At 44.9% G+C, this 16,681-nt stretch overlaps 1 protein-coding gene across 1 annotated transcript in view; it reads left to right on the top strand.

Moving 5' to 3' along the window:
- The window catches only part of poc1a (POC1 centriolar protein A), a 55,945-nt gene extending 39,694 nt beyond the window's left edge, over window positions 1–16,251 (top strand). Inside the window, exons 10-11 of the mRNA XM_036531847.1 lie at window positions 5,392–5,628; window positions 15,379–16,251. Of these exons, the coding sequence (XP_036387740.1) occupies window positions 5,392–5,628; window positions 15,379–15,498 (357 nt within the window). The 3' untranslated portion in view covers window positions 15,499–16,251. The remainder of the gene's footprint in view (window positions 1–5,391; window positions 5,629–15,378) is intronic.
- Window positions 16,252–16,681: the final 430 nt, after the last annotated feature.

Genomic DNA, 16,681 nt, shown 5'->3' with positions numbered 1-16,681 from the left:
GGGGGGGGTTTGTAAGTGCAGGATGCAGGCGAGGCTGGGTGACCAGGCGCCCGGAGCTGACAGGCAGCTCAGCTCTCTGATCACATTCTCTCTAATCCCCCCCTGCTCCACATCTGTGTCTCTCCCCTGCTCACGTGCACAGGCAGACGAGCTGCACGCCAGGCTTTCCATTGCAGGGGGGAGGGTGTGTGTGTGTGTTGGGGGGGGGGATTACAGTCATTATCATCATGATTGCAGTCTTCACGAAATATGATAACATCGGTGATGAAGCCAACAATCCCAACACGAGGGGGTTTTTAAGGATGCAGATGAATTTTTTTATCTATCCGGGCAGGGTGGGGGGTGAGAGGAGAGGAGAGGGGGTGCCTGCGCTTTCAGCGGTGATCGGAGGTGAGGAGCAGTGACAGCGTGGGCCTGAAACGGCGAGGGAGCTTCGTGGAGCCCAGAGACTAATGCACAAGCGGAGCGTGAGAGCATGAGAGGGATCTTGTGAGCCATTAACAGACATCTGTTTAGCCTTGTCACAGTAAACTCGGGGAAAAGCGCTGTGAAGCGATGTGAAAGCACCGCAGCTCCGGCGCTAATCCCTCACCTTTGGAAAAAAAAAAAAAAAAATATATATATATATATACGTATCCCTCCCTTTTTTCTTCTCCCTTTCAATCCTGCCTCAGTGATGTGAGCTTTAGTGCATCCAGTATCTGCTGCACACAAGGTCATGCATCTTAAGACGGCCGTATAGATCAGAGGTCTTAAAACCCACAGAGCAGGCACGCTCACTTGCAAACTTCCTGGCATAACCAGCTGGATTGCAGGCTGTCATAACAGCAGTACCTTGAACAGAAGGAAGCTATGTTGTATTCACAGGGCGAAATGGTGTCTTTATCTAGAAAGGCAGTTTGCTTGCGGCAAAAAATTGGTAAGGAAACCCGCTTTCAGTGTGTGCGGGGGAACCTAGCTTGCCAGAAGGAATGGTATGCTTACAGTGTCCCAACATCCAATATTTCTCTTAAAATTGTTATCATAAAAGAGACAGTTCATTAATGCTGGAAGCTGTTAGCAAGATAGGATCAAAATGCTAAATCTGTTTATGTGAGAGTATGTAAGTTTTAATTTGGTTCATGCCACAACATTCTTGCGATGAGGGGCTTAGACATTGGGGTTTTGGTGAACAGAGAGGATCTCAGACGAGTAGAATGTTATAATCTGAGCACAAATTCAAAGCAGGAAAAGTAGTCTGTATGTGCTAGAATGTGCAGTCAAGTCTCAATTTACCTAGTATTGTTGTGCACAGTTTCAGGTCTGTGAAATCAGTGTATTCAATCAGTGATGAATTTAATACATTTTAATTAAGGTTGGCTTCAGTGAAGGCTGGTAACAAGTTTAGGTGCAATTACAGAACACCTGTACTGGAGATATCAAGGAGGTCTACTTCATTACACTAGTTTTCAACAGCCTTGGTATTTTTTTATTCAGTTTCTGTTTGCACCATGAATTTGAAGAATGTAACCACCATATGAATGAAGAGCTGACTGTACAGGTATTTGGCAAGTTAAACAGCAACTCATAAGAACACTGTATTCTAGAATCCCCCTTTTAATGCATATGAAACGTTCTATATGCTTAGTTATTGTCACATTATTTTGGAACGTGGGTATTGAATCAAAATCACTGTTGTTTGCGTGCATTTTTAATGAATGAGATACCATTGTATATAGTGTGCCTTTGAATTACAGCTCCACAGTTTTAATGCCTGAGAGAAGTGTAAAGGTCTTCTGCTTACCTATTGTTGTCATCTGTGTGTTTTTTTGTACTGTGCCATGAAACAGCATACATTTTCTGATCCTTGAACTAGCAGTGTGGTGAAATGACTACAGTGAGATGTAATTTTAGGTCTGAAAACCGTGTTGCGGTCCAGATCCTGAAATGTCATTATGAAAGCGTCTTCCTTTTAGGCACAATTCTTTTGCCATTATTCTTTCAAGGCTGTATGTGCTCTTGTGCCAGTTTTAGACGAATTTGGTTCAGTATCGGGCCCTTGGCATCCCGCTGCCCTGTGGGCCTGGGCCTTGCTGCTGTCTTCAGCTCTGCAGAGCACTTAGCACAGACCCAGACCTGGACCTGGACCCAGGCCCAGAGCCAGAACCGGCGCTGGCGCTGATAACGGCCCGCTGAAAAGGGTGAGGTAGGGGACCTTTGTTCCCGCGGCTCAGATAAGCCAGGAGACGGCACGCTCCTCAGATGTCCTTCGAGCCCCGCGTCTGAAGCGGCCGGAGAGAGGACACAAAGGGCGTCATTATTGGCGTTCCCGCGTTTATGCGCGCGAGGAGAGGGCCAGATCAAAGGCACGCATTCCTCAGGCCCTCACACAGCCCCTCTGCTTCCCCGCGCTCAGCATCCGATCCCTCCTCTGGGCTGACCCCCGCTGGAGGGGACCCTATAGAGGGAAACGACCACACGTCAAAAGCTGAGTGGGATTAAGGTATTGCTTACGTGCACAACTACAGGAACAAGTCTCACTTCTGTATTCTCATTATCAGCATGCATCATTTTAGGAGCCCCACTGGGCCTGTGTGCAGTGTTCAGGCCAAACCCTGACAACATGCAATATCCTGTTCTTTAATTCTACATGAATTACAAACTGTCAGTGTGTCTTTGACTGTTTAGTGATTCAAATGGGCAGTCATCTTTTTTTTTTTCTCTGGTTAATTTTTAAATGAAATGGCTTGCAAACTGTAAACTAAATCTGTTGTATGCTCATGTGGAACTGAACTGAAAAGCCTTTGAGAGAGATGGCTCTGCCCACACTGGTCAGCACATATAAACTCAAACAACCCCCCCCCCCCCCCAACCCCCCACCGCCAGTGTGTGTGCAGTGTACCGTACATCTTCCTGTGCTTTGAATGTGTGTGTTAGTTTGATGAATGGTTTTGCGTGCAGCGAGTGGGTATTGATGGCTCTGTCAGCCAGTGCGATTCAGAGTTTCATTGGGGCCCCAGGAAATTTTCCACTGTTGGTTTTTCCAGTCCAGGTGATTCATTGGGACTGTTTAATCGGCGTGTGAGTCTCTCTGAATTGGAGGGTGTTAAAGACAGCGTGTGTGTATGTGTGTGTGTGCGTGTGTGTGTGTGTGTGTGTGTGCGCGTGTGAGCAGCTGTTTCACTGCTGAGCTGCAAATAACTCGTCTTCTCACCAAGAGTTAATCCTGCCTGGGTGAAGCTTGTTAGCTCAGCACAAGCTTCACGGCTTTCATATGTTTTTATTTCTCTCCACATTTACCCCCTCTTCTCTTCTCAGTCGGAGTGCATTTATCATCTCTAAATTGATTCTTCTTCTAGAGGGCCTCCTCGTTTCACTCGAAAGAGTTTTATAGTGTCTTTTAACTACAGCAGACATCCATTTGGAAGATTCTGGTGTGAGACTGAAGTGCTCTCTGATCTCAGAACAGTAGCAGTGGGTGACCTGCTGACTCAGGTGTGCCGTTACCCTTCTCTCCTTGAAGACGTCACTGCATGAAGCCTGTATGGATGTGAGATAACATTACCGTTTTCCCACTCTCTCTGATGTCATTGTTTAAAGATGGGATGGATGCACGATAAGTGTACACTATCACTCCACTCACTCTGATATCACTGTTTAAAGCTCAGAAAGACGAGAGATACCACTGTGACATTATTACACTCCTCAAAGCTTTCTTGGACTTTTGGACTTAGTTATGACATACCCAGTCACCATTCACCTTCAAGTCCAGCTGTAGCTGTATCTTTATATTGGTCAGGCTGGTAATGATTAGCCTCAGTGAATCAGACAAAAAATCATTTTGTCAGTAAAAGATATTGGAAGAAGCTGTTAAAGCACACATAAAAGTGCTGTATTGTCATTGTTTTGTTGGTTTGCCTACCCTGCTTGTCAATAGTTTTGGCCAATTTTAGAACTTTGTTTTTGGAAAAAAAAAGTTTATTAAAAAGAGGTATAGCTTGAAGGCTCTTTCAGCCTGTCTGCCTTCAGATTTGGTATGGAGGTCCGTGCTGGCCTGATTCCTTATTGTCTGCAGGTGACCAGCCTTCCTATTGCTGACCTTGTAATTTGCAGTGGGACCATGTGAAGCCATTGTTCTATGAAGAAAGGACGCTGCAGTAACTGTGTGCATTCTGGCCTGGATCCACACACTGGGCTGACTGGTTAAATATAGCTGTGCAGTGTGCTGTGTTGGCTGCACAGGGTTTATATAAGGGTATACCTCTCTGAAAGTAAATATTTGAACTGGCAAGGCAGCGCCATTTTCCAAGTGGTGCAAACAGGCATCTTCCGCCGTCCGTATCGCCTCATTGGTAAAGGACCAATAGAAAAGTGTTTATTGAAAACCGACAAGCGACTTTGAACATTTGTGTCTTTTTTTTGAATGTGGTGGAGCTGATTTCGATAAACGATGCACCCCAGTTTTTTTTTCCCTCCACTCTCTACTCTAAAATTAATTTGTCTTTCTGAACACAGGGTTAGTCATCAAGGTTGCGTGGGTGACAAGGGGTATGATCTAAGCTTTTCGCGCATTAATGGTTCACTGAAGGAACAGTGCAGAATGTTTGCTTTCTTCTCCTGATGATTCTGGAACCTTTTCGCCACCTGACAGCTGCTGTGCTGCAGCGGACCCACGCTGTGAGACTCGACCCCCAGCAGCATGGAGAGAGGGGAGCTTTACGAGCGCGACCTGATCAGGCTTTCCCGCCGCAGTTCTGATTATCGATCACGAGGTCGTCCACGGATAAGAGATCGCTCGGCAAACAAAGCCCCAGGATTTTTTTTTTTTTTTTTTTTGGTAAAGCAAGGCCAGGGTTCCAGGTGGCACAGCGCGTTATATATGGAGTGTCCACCTCCTGTTATTTGCCTGGAAATCACCAGGGATGCACTGCAAATATTTACATCTCCACCTTGGACCAGGGAGCGCGGCCCGGATCGCACCTGTCCGCCAGATGTTTCCAGGAGTGCCTTAGAGGACACGAGGGCGGGGCAGTTAATGGCAGGAAGGGTGCCCACGCAGGGGCCACTCTGTTCCCTCTGTACTTTCCTCTAGCGTGTCCCGGAGTCCAAAAAAAAACTCCATAACTGTCCGCTCATTGCTTTTATTTACTTCTGCAAAAGCCCCCAAGTGTTCATATGAACATTTTTTAACTGACCTGTTCAGCTTGATAAATGGCACACTCGGAACAAATAATACAAAAATCTGTTTCAGAAATACTGCTCGTCTGTTAGCCAGAACTGGGTTTCTCAAATCGTTTAAACAATGATTTGAGAGTGGTCAGTAGTTAGGGAACCAAACTTTTTTTTTTTGCTACCACTCGGCCATTTTTTTTTGGCGAGTGTGAGTTGACAGTGGCAGCTCTCTGTCCACAGGTGTCGGAAATGGCGGAGCTGTCGGATGGCCGGAGGTCTCGCTCAGAGAGGAGTCGCAGCCGCAGCTTCAGCCTCAGCAGGCCCTCGCAGACCTCCAGAGACACCAGTGTCAAGTCCTCCTCCTCCCAGCAGCAGCAACAACAGCAGCCGGAGCCCGTGTCCGCAGATGACAGGGTGCCGGCCGCCCTGGCCAACACTCTGGAGCACATTGTGGGCCAGCTCGACGTTCTCACACAGGTAAACTCACATGCAGTGTCCTTATTGCTTGTACTTACACACAGCATCCTCATTGCTTGTACTTACACCAAGCCTACTCAATGCTGGTATTTATACATAGTGTCCTCATCGTGCACACTAACACACAGCGTACGCATCGCACATACTTACACACAGTATTCTCATTGCTGGTATTTACACAGTGTCCTCATTGCGCATATTAACACACAGCATCCTCCTTGCTTGTACTTACACACAGCATTCTTCATTGCTGGTACTTACACAAAGTGTCCTCATTGTGTGTACCTAGATGCAGCGACTCAGTGCCTCTGGGGCCCCTTCATTTAGGACCGACTCTGTGCACTTTGGGAAGGAAGTGCGCTCCACTGAAAATTAGATTATCTCACAGAAAATAGAATTAAATCTGATGTATTAAAAATGGAACAAAAAAAAGTAAATTGAAAACTGAACTTTTTACCCCCAGATGACAGCACTGGCCTCAGGTTGAGACTGGACTACTGTCTCACCCAAGCCATAGTCTCCAATTTGTTATTGATTCCAAGTGGATAATGTGAGATCTTGGCTGTGACCTCTGTGAATTTCCAATCAGTTTTCCTAGCTCTCGGTAAGGACGGAAGAGTCCTGTCCTGAATTATTCATCCCTGTTTATTTCCAAGGGGCACCTGAGCTTACTAGGACCACATGACTTTCAAGGCTGTCTTACTGAACTGTAAAAGTTGGGTATTCTGCGCTACCCTGTGTGTCTGAGAAGCGTTGTGCTTTATTCACTTATTAATTACAGGTATATTGTATGTTTTATTATAATATGCTGAAGTGCCAAGTGAACCACTCCCAAAATATTTCCTTATATCGTTTACATACCAGTAGCTCATCAACAGCTACTATCATCTGTACATTTTTCTCATGGTTATGTTCGCTCATGTATAGATGATTAAGGTAGGCTTTACCTAAAGGTGTAGTTCTTGTTCAACTAGTATGGAATCATTAGCACCCATCATGTTGTTGTCTGTTTGTTGGGAAACCATGTCTAGCATACTTGGTGGTAAGTGGTTCCAAAACCTTTCCCTGCATACACATAATCAGGAGACCTTGTTGAGGGGAATCTGTTGTTCCACTGGGTCCTCTCATATGATAAAGCCAGTGAAACGTCTGAGCTCTCTTTGCCATTTGAAAGCTTTTTAGTTGTTTTATTTTGAGAAGCCCATCGGTGTGTGGTAGCATAAATGGGCTCAGACTGGGGCAGTGCTGTCCTATGGTGGGTTCCTCAGGTGGGGGGAAAATGGCTCCATTTTGTAATTGCTGCTCTTGTCTCACACTGATTGTGTCCCTGTCACAATAATACTCTCTTGGTTCCATGATTACTGGAGGGTTGTTACTGGGCTTCTTTCCTGGCAGGTTGCAGGTGGTCACAGAGGTAGACTGTGGAGGCAAGATTAAAAAGCCTCTCTCTATCCCTCCCCAGTCTCTATCAATTCCAATGACACAGTGGTCTGAACAAATGCCCGTATTGTTTGTATCCTCGTGCCATATAGTTTTGTAATTTTCCTTTTTTCCATCCTCTGTCCCTGTTGCTAAAATCAGGAGGCTTTTCTCTTGCTTTTTGGCTGAGTGTTTGTGTATTCAGCATTACAGAACATCTCTTTAGTGACACAATGCCAAGAGTCAGCTCTGTTATGGGCCAGAGTTGTGTGTATCATATTCACAGTCAATCATATAAGCATTTGTCCAAATCAACACTTTACAGTCTAGTCTTCTGTGTGTTGTAAGGCAGAACATAGCACATGTTTAATGCTTATATGGTTTTAAAGTCAGTTTTTTATTACTTCAACAAAGCATATGCATTCAGTATCTTATGAATTGTGTAACAATCAATTATTAGCTGGTTTTGAGGAACAGTCCCGCGTTGTATAGTGACTGCTACTTGTTTTAATGCCATGAGCAGATTTAAATCTGGAAATTAAACCCAAGGGAAATCAATGAGCTAGATTGATTGGATTTTTCTTCAGATTGGCTTCAGACAATAATGTATCACGGACCATTCGATTTCTCTGGTTCCAACAGTGCGGTAGCACCCTCACAGAACATTACACTTTCCTTCCCCAAGGACAGCTGATACCCTTATAATATCACACGCTATTTCTGTTTAATCTTTTACCTAGAAGGGCTTTACTCGCACCTTTTGCAAATAAAGTGCGAGTCCAAGAGCTGCAGGTAGAGGAGTTTAGAAAAGGGCTGTGTCCAGCCTTTCTGTGCTTCCTGTGCTCTGGAGAACTGGCTCTTTGCTGTTAGGCTGCACTTCTCTGGATAGACTGCAGGGCTTCTGTTTAATTACAGAGGCAGGTAAACAAACATGTTTGTACGTGAGACTGCAATCAATGCAGGGATGTGTTTTGACACTTCAAGAGGAAATTATGAACCGCATAGAATATGTTATTAGTAAATATTCTTCATTCTAGTATGTTTACCTTTTCTGAACATACAGTTTAAAGGAATTTTTGGCTCATTGAGCAAATTATTATTTGCTGCTCGTTTCCAGAGACTTACAAGACTTGCTTCTTCACAGTTCAGACTAGACATGAAATGCCTTACATTGATTTTAATGTCTTAAATGCACATCCCTCTTTCGTATTCAAATGGAACCAAATTTAATTCAGTCAAAGGCAGCACCTGCACTTTTGAGGTATGAGCCAGCAGATCGTCATATTGAGAAAAAGCAATGGCTGGTGTGACCATCAGTACGAGAAGCACAAAGTCACTGAGTGCACGCTGGCAAGATTTCAGCAGTGACCCTGTAATCTCTGTGCCCATGGCTTTGACATCAATGAAGGCACAGACCGAATGGACTGGAAGGAGTCAGACATGAAAACAGAGCATCATATGTATTTTTAGGTCTTTTTTCAGATTGCAGAGTTCCTTGAAAAGGCCATCTCTGTCCCAAGCCAAGGCCTGAAGAGTCCCTACTAAAAATAGCTGCCAGAACAGAGTCAGGATAACCAGGCTTTCTTGCTGTACATACATTCGGCAGCCAAGGTCATCTGAGGCTTTCGGGAGTGAAGTGATGATGTAATAGAGCGTGGTTCTTAATATGGTAATAGCTATTACTAATACGAACAACGGAGATAATGGAGGTGATGAATTTGACTGCCGTCATTCATTAGGACAAAACCATGCAAGTTGTGCTCAACAAGAATTGCCGTTAAGTTAAGGCTATTGGGCCGAATCCCTGAAGGTGGCATATTGGATGAGAAATGACATCACTGGCAACACCGAGTCCATGATGAGAAACCAGCTGACATTCTGACTCATTCTGCAGGTACTGTAGAGGCCTCGGGAATGACTGCGGTGTTTCACCCCTCATAATCTCTGTCCTCCAAAAGTACAACAAACAGAATCCTGATTCCTTCTGAATGCATTGCTGTCAGCTTCCCTTGGGGCACAGCGCTAGTATTATTATTGCTCTCATGGCTCTCTGCTGCCTGTAATAGGTTATTAGTGTTATTATGTTCTCCTCCGAACAGTGGGCTCGAAACAAGAGTAATCATTGACTTTCAGTTGGGGTAGTAGCTCAACCCTGAAATTTTAATTTCTAAATAATGCTGCTTTATATCCCAGCAGGCCTAATCACATCGTTAGTCAGAGGAACAGAGAGGAGATTGACTTGTAGGGAAATGCATCATTCCTCTATTAGCACTGACACAATGCTTTCTCATTCACGCCATTAATATTTAAAGCACTGCAAGCGCTGCAGAAACCAGCGGTTTAATGTGGAGGGAAGTGGAGATGGAAACAGTCAGCCTCTGTGTATGACTTGCTAAGTTCACTCTTTAAGTTACAATAGCTGCTTGTAATTAATGGCTTCCCCAGGGTTACCATCGACAGCATTATTCACCTTCTAGTACAGGAAATGACTCATGAATCACTTGTCTTTCCTTCACTGATCAGTGAATCTTGGTGGGAAAACCAATATTAACATTTCAGGGTCTTACAGCTTTACACAGGAGGGACAGGTTCACAGGCCTATGGTGACCTTTGGATTCTGACGAAGGTTCAAATAAATCCCCTTAATACCCCGTTGGGGAAAAAAAAAATAAAACAAATGAAGCAATTTACAGATCTTAATTAGCACAAACCTTGAACTGCCTCGTGTTAAGTTTGGGCTTAACAGTTGTGGGCTGTGTGAGATGTGGTGTGAGTGAAGCATGTCAGCCTCTGCCCCCGCTCCGTGTCACTGAGTGCAGTGAGGAACGCAGGGGCGGCTCTGAAGCGTAGCCTTTGTTTGCCCTCAGGTCTGCATTTTGATACGCGCCTGGCGGTGATCTTGTTGAACGCGCATGCCAGCGCGTTTCCTTCTTCCGGGAGAGGGTTTTCCATGTGTTTTCAATGCTGGAGCCGGTTGCTGGTATTGGTGTGCTACCTCGGGGCCAAGGCAAGCAGATGGTTTCCATTGCGAAGGAAGTCCTTGTGTCCCAGCGCACCTCCAGTGGCATGTGGTAAATAACTCTGTCCTTGGCAAGCTGGGCTCGACTGAGATCTCCAGGCACATGGGAACGTTTATTGACATTCCAGGCCTGTAGCCCCTTACAGGGAAACGTCAACCTTTGCCCTCATACGGACCGTCTGGTTGACCTTGGCACATTCCCGCCATTTCCTTAAAGCCCGGGAAAGTGAGCCCCCCACCCCCCCATCATATTCAGCTCTGTCTTCCTGAGGCGGCAGTGGTCAATGATGAAAACCACCCACCCCCACAAACTATCCAACACACTGCATGAGAGGCTAGGCCCACAGAAAGGGCTTAGGGGTCTGATGCCGTCCTCAGTACATTTTTCAGAATCATACCTAACTAAATCCTTTCATACGAGTAAATGTCATAGGCAATTAAAGTCAGTTATGCAGTGCTGTCCCATACAAATGTGTTATGTAAGTGTTTCCAATTTTTCGGTCACATTTTCCCCTGTCTACATATAAACTGCATATTGGCTGCATTCTGTCCATTACTGGAAAGGGAATAAAAATGGCAGGGCTCTAAATATTAATAGTATAAAGACCTTTGGTTGGAAAATGATGAGAAAACTGCTGGTACAGTCATTACTGTACACTAAATGTATTTGTCCTACTTGCTTTCATGTTGAGGGCAGTGTTGTCTCTGAGTACCCCTAGTTCAGAGTTGCTGACACTGCCCAACTCTTCCTCTCTCCCTACAGTTATGAGCCACATACAGTCAGTATTCTCAGCTGTAAAGTCAACTACCCCAGGACTTCAGACACCCCACCGCTGGAGAGCATAGTGGAAATATAAAGATATTTGTAATAAATTGCACCTACTGTACTGAAAGCCCTTTTAAATGTGACCGTGCCAGTACACCTTGGATAAGTTTCAACAAGGCACAGTGTCTCAAGTCAAGTGCTTGAAAGTGTAAGATTTGTCTTCATGATGTCATAGAACAGTGAATTTGCACCTCAGCCCAGAGCAGCAGCAAGCAGCTTTTCATAATGACAGTTGTCAGTGTCGTTTAGGCTGCACATGTTATGTATGAATAGGTAGTTTTGTATTTTTTTCCCGTTTTATATCATTGCTCTGTGTGTTTACTCAACAGAGCAACTGAATACTCACAGTTTTACAACCATCTTAAACTCATTTTGCAGATAATGGTTTCATTAGTCCCCAAAACGTGTTCCTGCTGACAGCGGAACCCATGACCCTCTCGATTAATGGAACCCGTGCCCTGTGCCCTATGCCTACGCTGTGATTATATATAGGAGGATGCAGTGCATTACTGGTTCCAAATTATGTTATCTGTGAAATAAATATTCTCCTCCACACACGGAACCGCATTACACCTCTTATTGAACTCAGCTGTGTATCAAGTAGCTTGGAGGCAGGAATGAATATTTCACATCTGAACCTGAAGCAGGAGATTCTGCTGTGTTAGCAGTCACTGATGCCAGACAGAGGAGTGCGAGCTAGTGTATATTTTTTTATTACTTTATCCCACTGGAGGCGGTAGACAAGCCGTGCGTCCCCTCATCGCACAGATAACGGGCTTTATTATCTGAAACATTCGCTGTGAACTCGTTTTGTTGCAACATCTTGAAGTATTTAATATGTAACATATTAAAATGGGCTCAGAAGCTGTAAGCATCTCTCAACAAGCGCGGCGGTCGCCAAACAGACGTCCAGGGCCAGCTAGAACACCAAACCGCAATTGCAGAGAGCCAAATAAAGCTGCCAGCAAAACTAAAATAGCGCAGGATCAAGACTGGCAAAGCTTTAATGGCCCTATAATATGGGTTTTTAAAGAGAAAGTCAAGAAGTGGAGGAAAATATTAACAAAGCTCTCATGACTACTTCTCTGTGTAAAATGTTTTATTTCAAGTATATTCTGCAAGTATATTCTGATTTGGAATGAATCTCTAGGTTTTTCTTCTCTCCCTCCTCGTTTGGCTCTGAAGTGAAGTCTTCTGTTTTGTCCATCAGTGTGTAGGAGTCCCATCTTCAGTTCTTTTCCTTCATGTTTACAAACCATTTCCCTGCTTCTTTTTCCTCCCCCAGCATCGTTTTCCATATGTACTTTAACTTGGGGGTCGGAGTCGGTGATTTGTTCGATGTTATACATGGCTGCAGACCACTGTCAGCTCTTAAACACCCAGCTGATGTCTGTGCCATTGCATCAGTAGACATGGAAGGAAAAATACTGCTCAGTCTCATATGGAAACAAAGATTCCAGATAAACGCATTTACAAGATATTTCCCTTCAGAATGGGTCAATATTCCTGTTCTTTTTTTATCTATGCAAAGTTTTGTCTTCACGAGGACCGAATATAACCGAGCTGTTGATTTAATTGTGGAGGGCGGCGCTGAATTGTAGAGGATCTCTCTGTAGAAATTAAAACGAAAAGCAAATAATAGAAAACTTGCTTGAGTAAGGACTTGTCTGCAGATAGTGTTTATTGATTCTGGGTATAGGCAGTTACCCAGAATGCATCAAGCTGTGCCAGGGCAGAGCATCCTGATCGGGGCTGCTAGAATAGATTGAATTCTTGCATGACAGTTTGTGACAGTAGCAGGTCAGTGGTCAGGGCTTTGCCCAGAATACATTGGCCTCACCAAGTGGCGTGATAAGCGCCTGGTATTGATTGGAAAAGCACACTCACAAAGGAAGGAAATGCAAAACTCTCTCCCCGTAGCATGAAACGGCGGCAGATGTTATCCCGCTCTGGCTGGCGGGCCCTGGGGAGAACTGAGGAAGCCTGTTTACTGCTGCTGCCGCTTGCATCTCCCATCTTGCCTACATCGCGGAGGTTTCGTTCGTGCGGGGTTATTCCGGGGTGGCGGTAACCCGGAACCTCACTCTGCAACAGGCCGAACTCTGTTTGACTGAGATGGTTGGGGGCGCCTTGGGGGGGGGCTCCTCCTAAAATGGCACAAACTGCTGCACCCGTGGTATTGAAGGGAAAGTCAAAAGATACTTCCCCTAAACAGAACTGAAAATCAGTTCTTTTTTTGCCAGGAATCAATTTCATGCCCCAAAGCATAAAAATACGCCTTTTCTTGCATAGCACAGAAAGTAAGCAGTGATCTTACCTTTTTTTTTTTACTAAGGAAATCTGAGATGGAAATTTGAATACCCTGCATGGGTATTGTCCATTGTTTGCATTTTTTCCCCTGCCAGCTTGTTGTGATCTCATTCATCTTCAATTCAGGGTCATGATCATTGTCTGAACCCCCACAAACCCCCACCTGCGAAGTGGGCACTTGACACGCCTGTACTAGTCAGTCACACCCACAGATCTGACAATAATGACTAAACTCAAACTCATTTAGGGTTCTTGTCATTAAAACAAACATCCATATGCAGCCATTGCTTACATACAGGGAATTGTCTGGTGATATTTCCGCTATACCTACTACTTTAATATGTGAGTTCAGTGATACTTCCCTCGAGTAAAATTGTGAAAAATAACAATGCACAAGGATGTATAAAAAAGGAGATGTTTGCATACCAGAAATGCTAAGAATGCACGTGTACACACGCACAGACAACACTGTTTTGTTTGTTTCTACAAACTCTGTAACCAAGTGCTCTGTGTACTCCTCTCCTGGAGTAATGATGTTCTGACCTCAGATGACCCCTCCTCTGCAAGGAAACCGAACCCCCCCTGTCACGGAGCTTACCCCATTTGTAATTGCATTCCAGTGCGCTGACGGGACTGGGGGATTGCCCGGGATCATCTCACAAGATGGTTTTTCATACATGCTTTTTGTTTTGTTTTACCCTGAAAGCATTTGCTCAGCACATCTGTGCGTTGAATGCTTCCCATTCATCCCCATTTTTTCCTTATTGACTCACCCCTATATTTAGGAACAGACCTTGCCTCATTGTAAAGTTTGTTTGTTTAGAACACCTTTCGGACATATTGTACGTGGGGGTGTGGTTGTGTTTCAGCCGGTGGGGTGTACACATTTATGTGGGCCTGCATTTTTGATTAAGCTTTAACAGGATAGAAATAGACCCTCTATACAAACCTGGAAAGAAAGAGTGTGGCGGCTTCTTGCAGTTCACTTCCTGTTTTTGTTTTGGAGCCAGTAAATCGTTTCCATCAGTCTTAAACCCGTGTTCTGTGTGTCCGCTGCCTATTGTCCTGCTGTCTCTCTGTCTGCCTTTCATCTCCGGAGCACTGTGTACCGTGGGGGAGAGTGCCATCAATCTCAGAGCCTGCCTCATCTTAATTCTGCAGGCTGTTCCATGTCTGCAGGTTAGGCTGCCCCCCCCCCCTACCCTCATGCAACTATGAAGGAAAAGGGCTACTGTTTGTAGTGATTATAAAAAAAGATATTACGTACAGTTCTGGAAATCGTCAAAACCCGTTTCCTGTAATGCCCTGTATTTCCATTATGGGTGCTACCAGTGATCAGATTGCCGCTGTGAAATAGTGCTCTTTGGCTCTTATCTTGATGCTCTTGCCATGTCTGTACCTTAGCACATAATCGGCTGATACAAATGCGAAGCCTGTTGATTGGATCAGTGGAATATCTCACCAGTTTTCTCAGTGCTACGGGGTCCAACACCTGGAGGACCTGTTGGATTTGAGGCTGTCTTTGGATGGCCACATAGTAATCTTGTTTCAGAATGGCACAGTACAGCAAAAAAAAACAAAAAAAAAAACGAAATAAATTCCTTGGATTTTTGTTTCATTACATTATGTGAACGGAAAACAGAAATCGTTTAGTTCTTTGAGAATGATTAGCATATTTTGACAAGGGTTGGTATGAGTATTTTAATGCGATAATGCATTTGAATCACATGGGCAGAACACATCTGCAATTATCGATGACGGAATAGTCCCCACCCCCCTCCACCATGGTTTCCCAGGGTTACGGCGCCCAGGGAGCCCCCCCAACCCCCCCCCCCCCCCCCGATCACAGCGCAGCCTGGCACAGCGAGAGGTGCCTTGGGGCGAGTCATGTGACCGTCAGCGCTGGCCGAGGACACAGCCCACTAGCCCCTCGTCCGGTCCTCACAAAGAGGGGGCTTTCTTAAGAGCTTCTTGTACATGTGTGTCTAAAATAGAGGACGCCGTGTTTACTTTTCTGCAAACGCCGATGAGAGGGGCTCAGATTCGGCCCTCATAATCAGCGGGATTGTCAGCGCAGATAAGGGAACATCTGTTGGGGGACTAAAATAGACGCATTCATACATTTTTGTGACGCTTTATTATCACCCCATACCCCCCCCCCCCCCCCCCCCTGCAGACAGTGGCGATTCTGGAACAGAGGCTGACACTGACGGAGGACAAGCTGAAGGAGTGCATTGACAACCAGCACAAGATCAGCCTGCAGCTCCAGCCAAGAGACCCGGGACCCAGCTCCTGAGGGAAGACCTGGCCCCCGGCCCACTCTTTCCTTGGTATTTGTCATCCCAATGGACTTAGCTGACCCTCTGCAGTATCAGCTTCTCTTATTCATTTTCTCTTGAGTACAAAGTCAATCACACTGTACCATCACCAGGCAGCATTCACTCCCAGTCCTGAAGCTCTTAATTTGTAAGGGGTGTTGTACTGAGAACAGTTTCACATGAGGGTTGTGCTATCAAGTGGTGGTAAAAAAAAAGGGCTGTGAGCATCATCCTCGTTGTATGTTTCTGGGTTTCAAGATGTGTGCTGAGTGGAGCTGGCGTGTGTTTTTGTGTGTGTGTGTGCGCGTGCGCGTGTGTGTGAGGGAAGTCGGAAGCACGTACTTACAGAAGAGCTACTGATGTATATTTGCGTGAAGATAAACAACAGTTTGGACTAACATTTATGCTGAGACCAGATTGTTTTCCGCTGAGTAAGTATGTCCCACAAGTTTCCTGGGAGTAAGTGGTGACGCCTGCCCAGAAGCAATCACACCAGAGATGGGTATCGACGACTCCACCACAGCACAGGCTGCAGAGTCTTAATGAGGAGCACATCTGTGGAAAACAAGGATTACCATCTGATAAAAGCCTTTTAGTGCCTTAATCTCAGTCTTCTGGATAATGGAGTGACAAAGACCTGGTAGACAGCAGATTCCATTAGATTGCAGTGTGGGAAATCATCTGTGATATTTTAACTGTGTCTGTGTGTGTGGTTTTTGTGCTTTAAAATGAAGGGGTTTTTAATATTTTGCGGACTGAAGTGCTTGTCTTAATTAATTACTGTTTTCTTTTGTGAAGTCGATAATAAAACATGATTTCAGGCCTTCAGTGCCTTCCTGTCATTTTTGATTATCAAAACATACCCCTGTTTTCATACAAGGCATTTTAGGAACTATTCAGACTACTCTCCAATAATATTCAGATATACATTTGGATAAGAATGTCTAAAGGGGAATAACCAAACTACTTTTGCCACATGTCTGCAAAAATGTGACAGGTATATAATTGTAGTAGTCAGACTCACCCACCCACCAAAATTAGTGATGCAGGTGATGGATGATGGTAGTCATGCAGGTTCAGATTAGTAGGGTTTGAGAAAATGTATTATTTTATATCACCGTATTTTGTTTTTTCAGTTTCTGTAATCTCCAGATGACAGAA

This window comes from Megalops cyprinoides, chromosome 6 (assembly GCF_013368585.1).
Source record: "Megalops cyprinoides isolate fMegCyp1 chromosome 6, fMegCyp1.pri, whole genome shotgun sequence".
NCBI lineage: Eukaryota > Metazoa > Chordata > Actinopteri > Elopiformes > Megalopidae > Megalops > Megalops cyprinoides.
The sequence above is the reverse complement of the archived record's forward strand: the minus strand, read 5'-3'. Positions and strand labels throughout refer to the sequence as shown.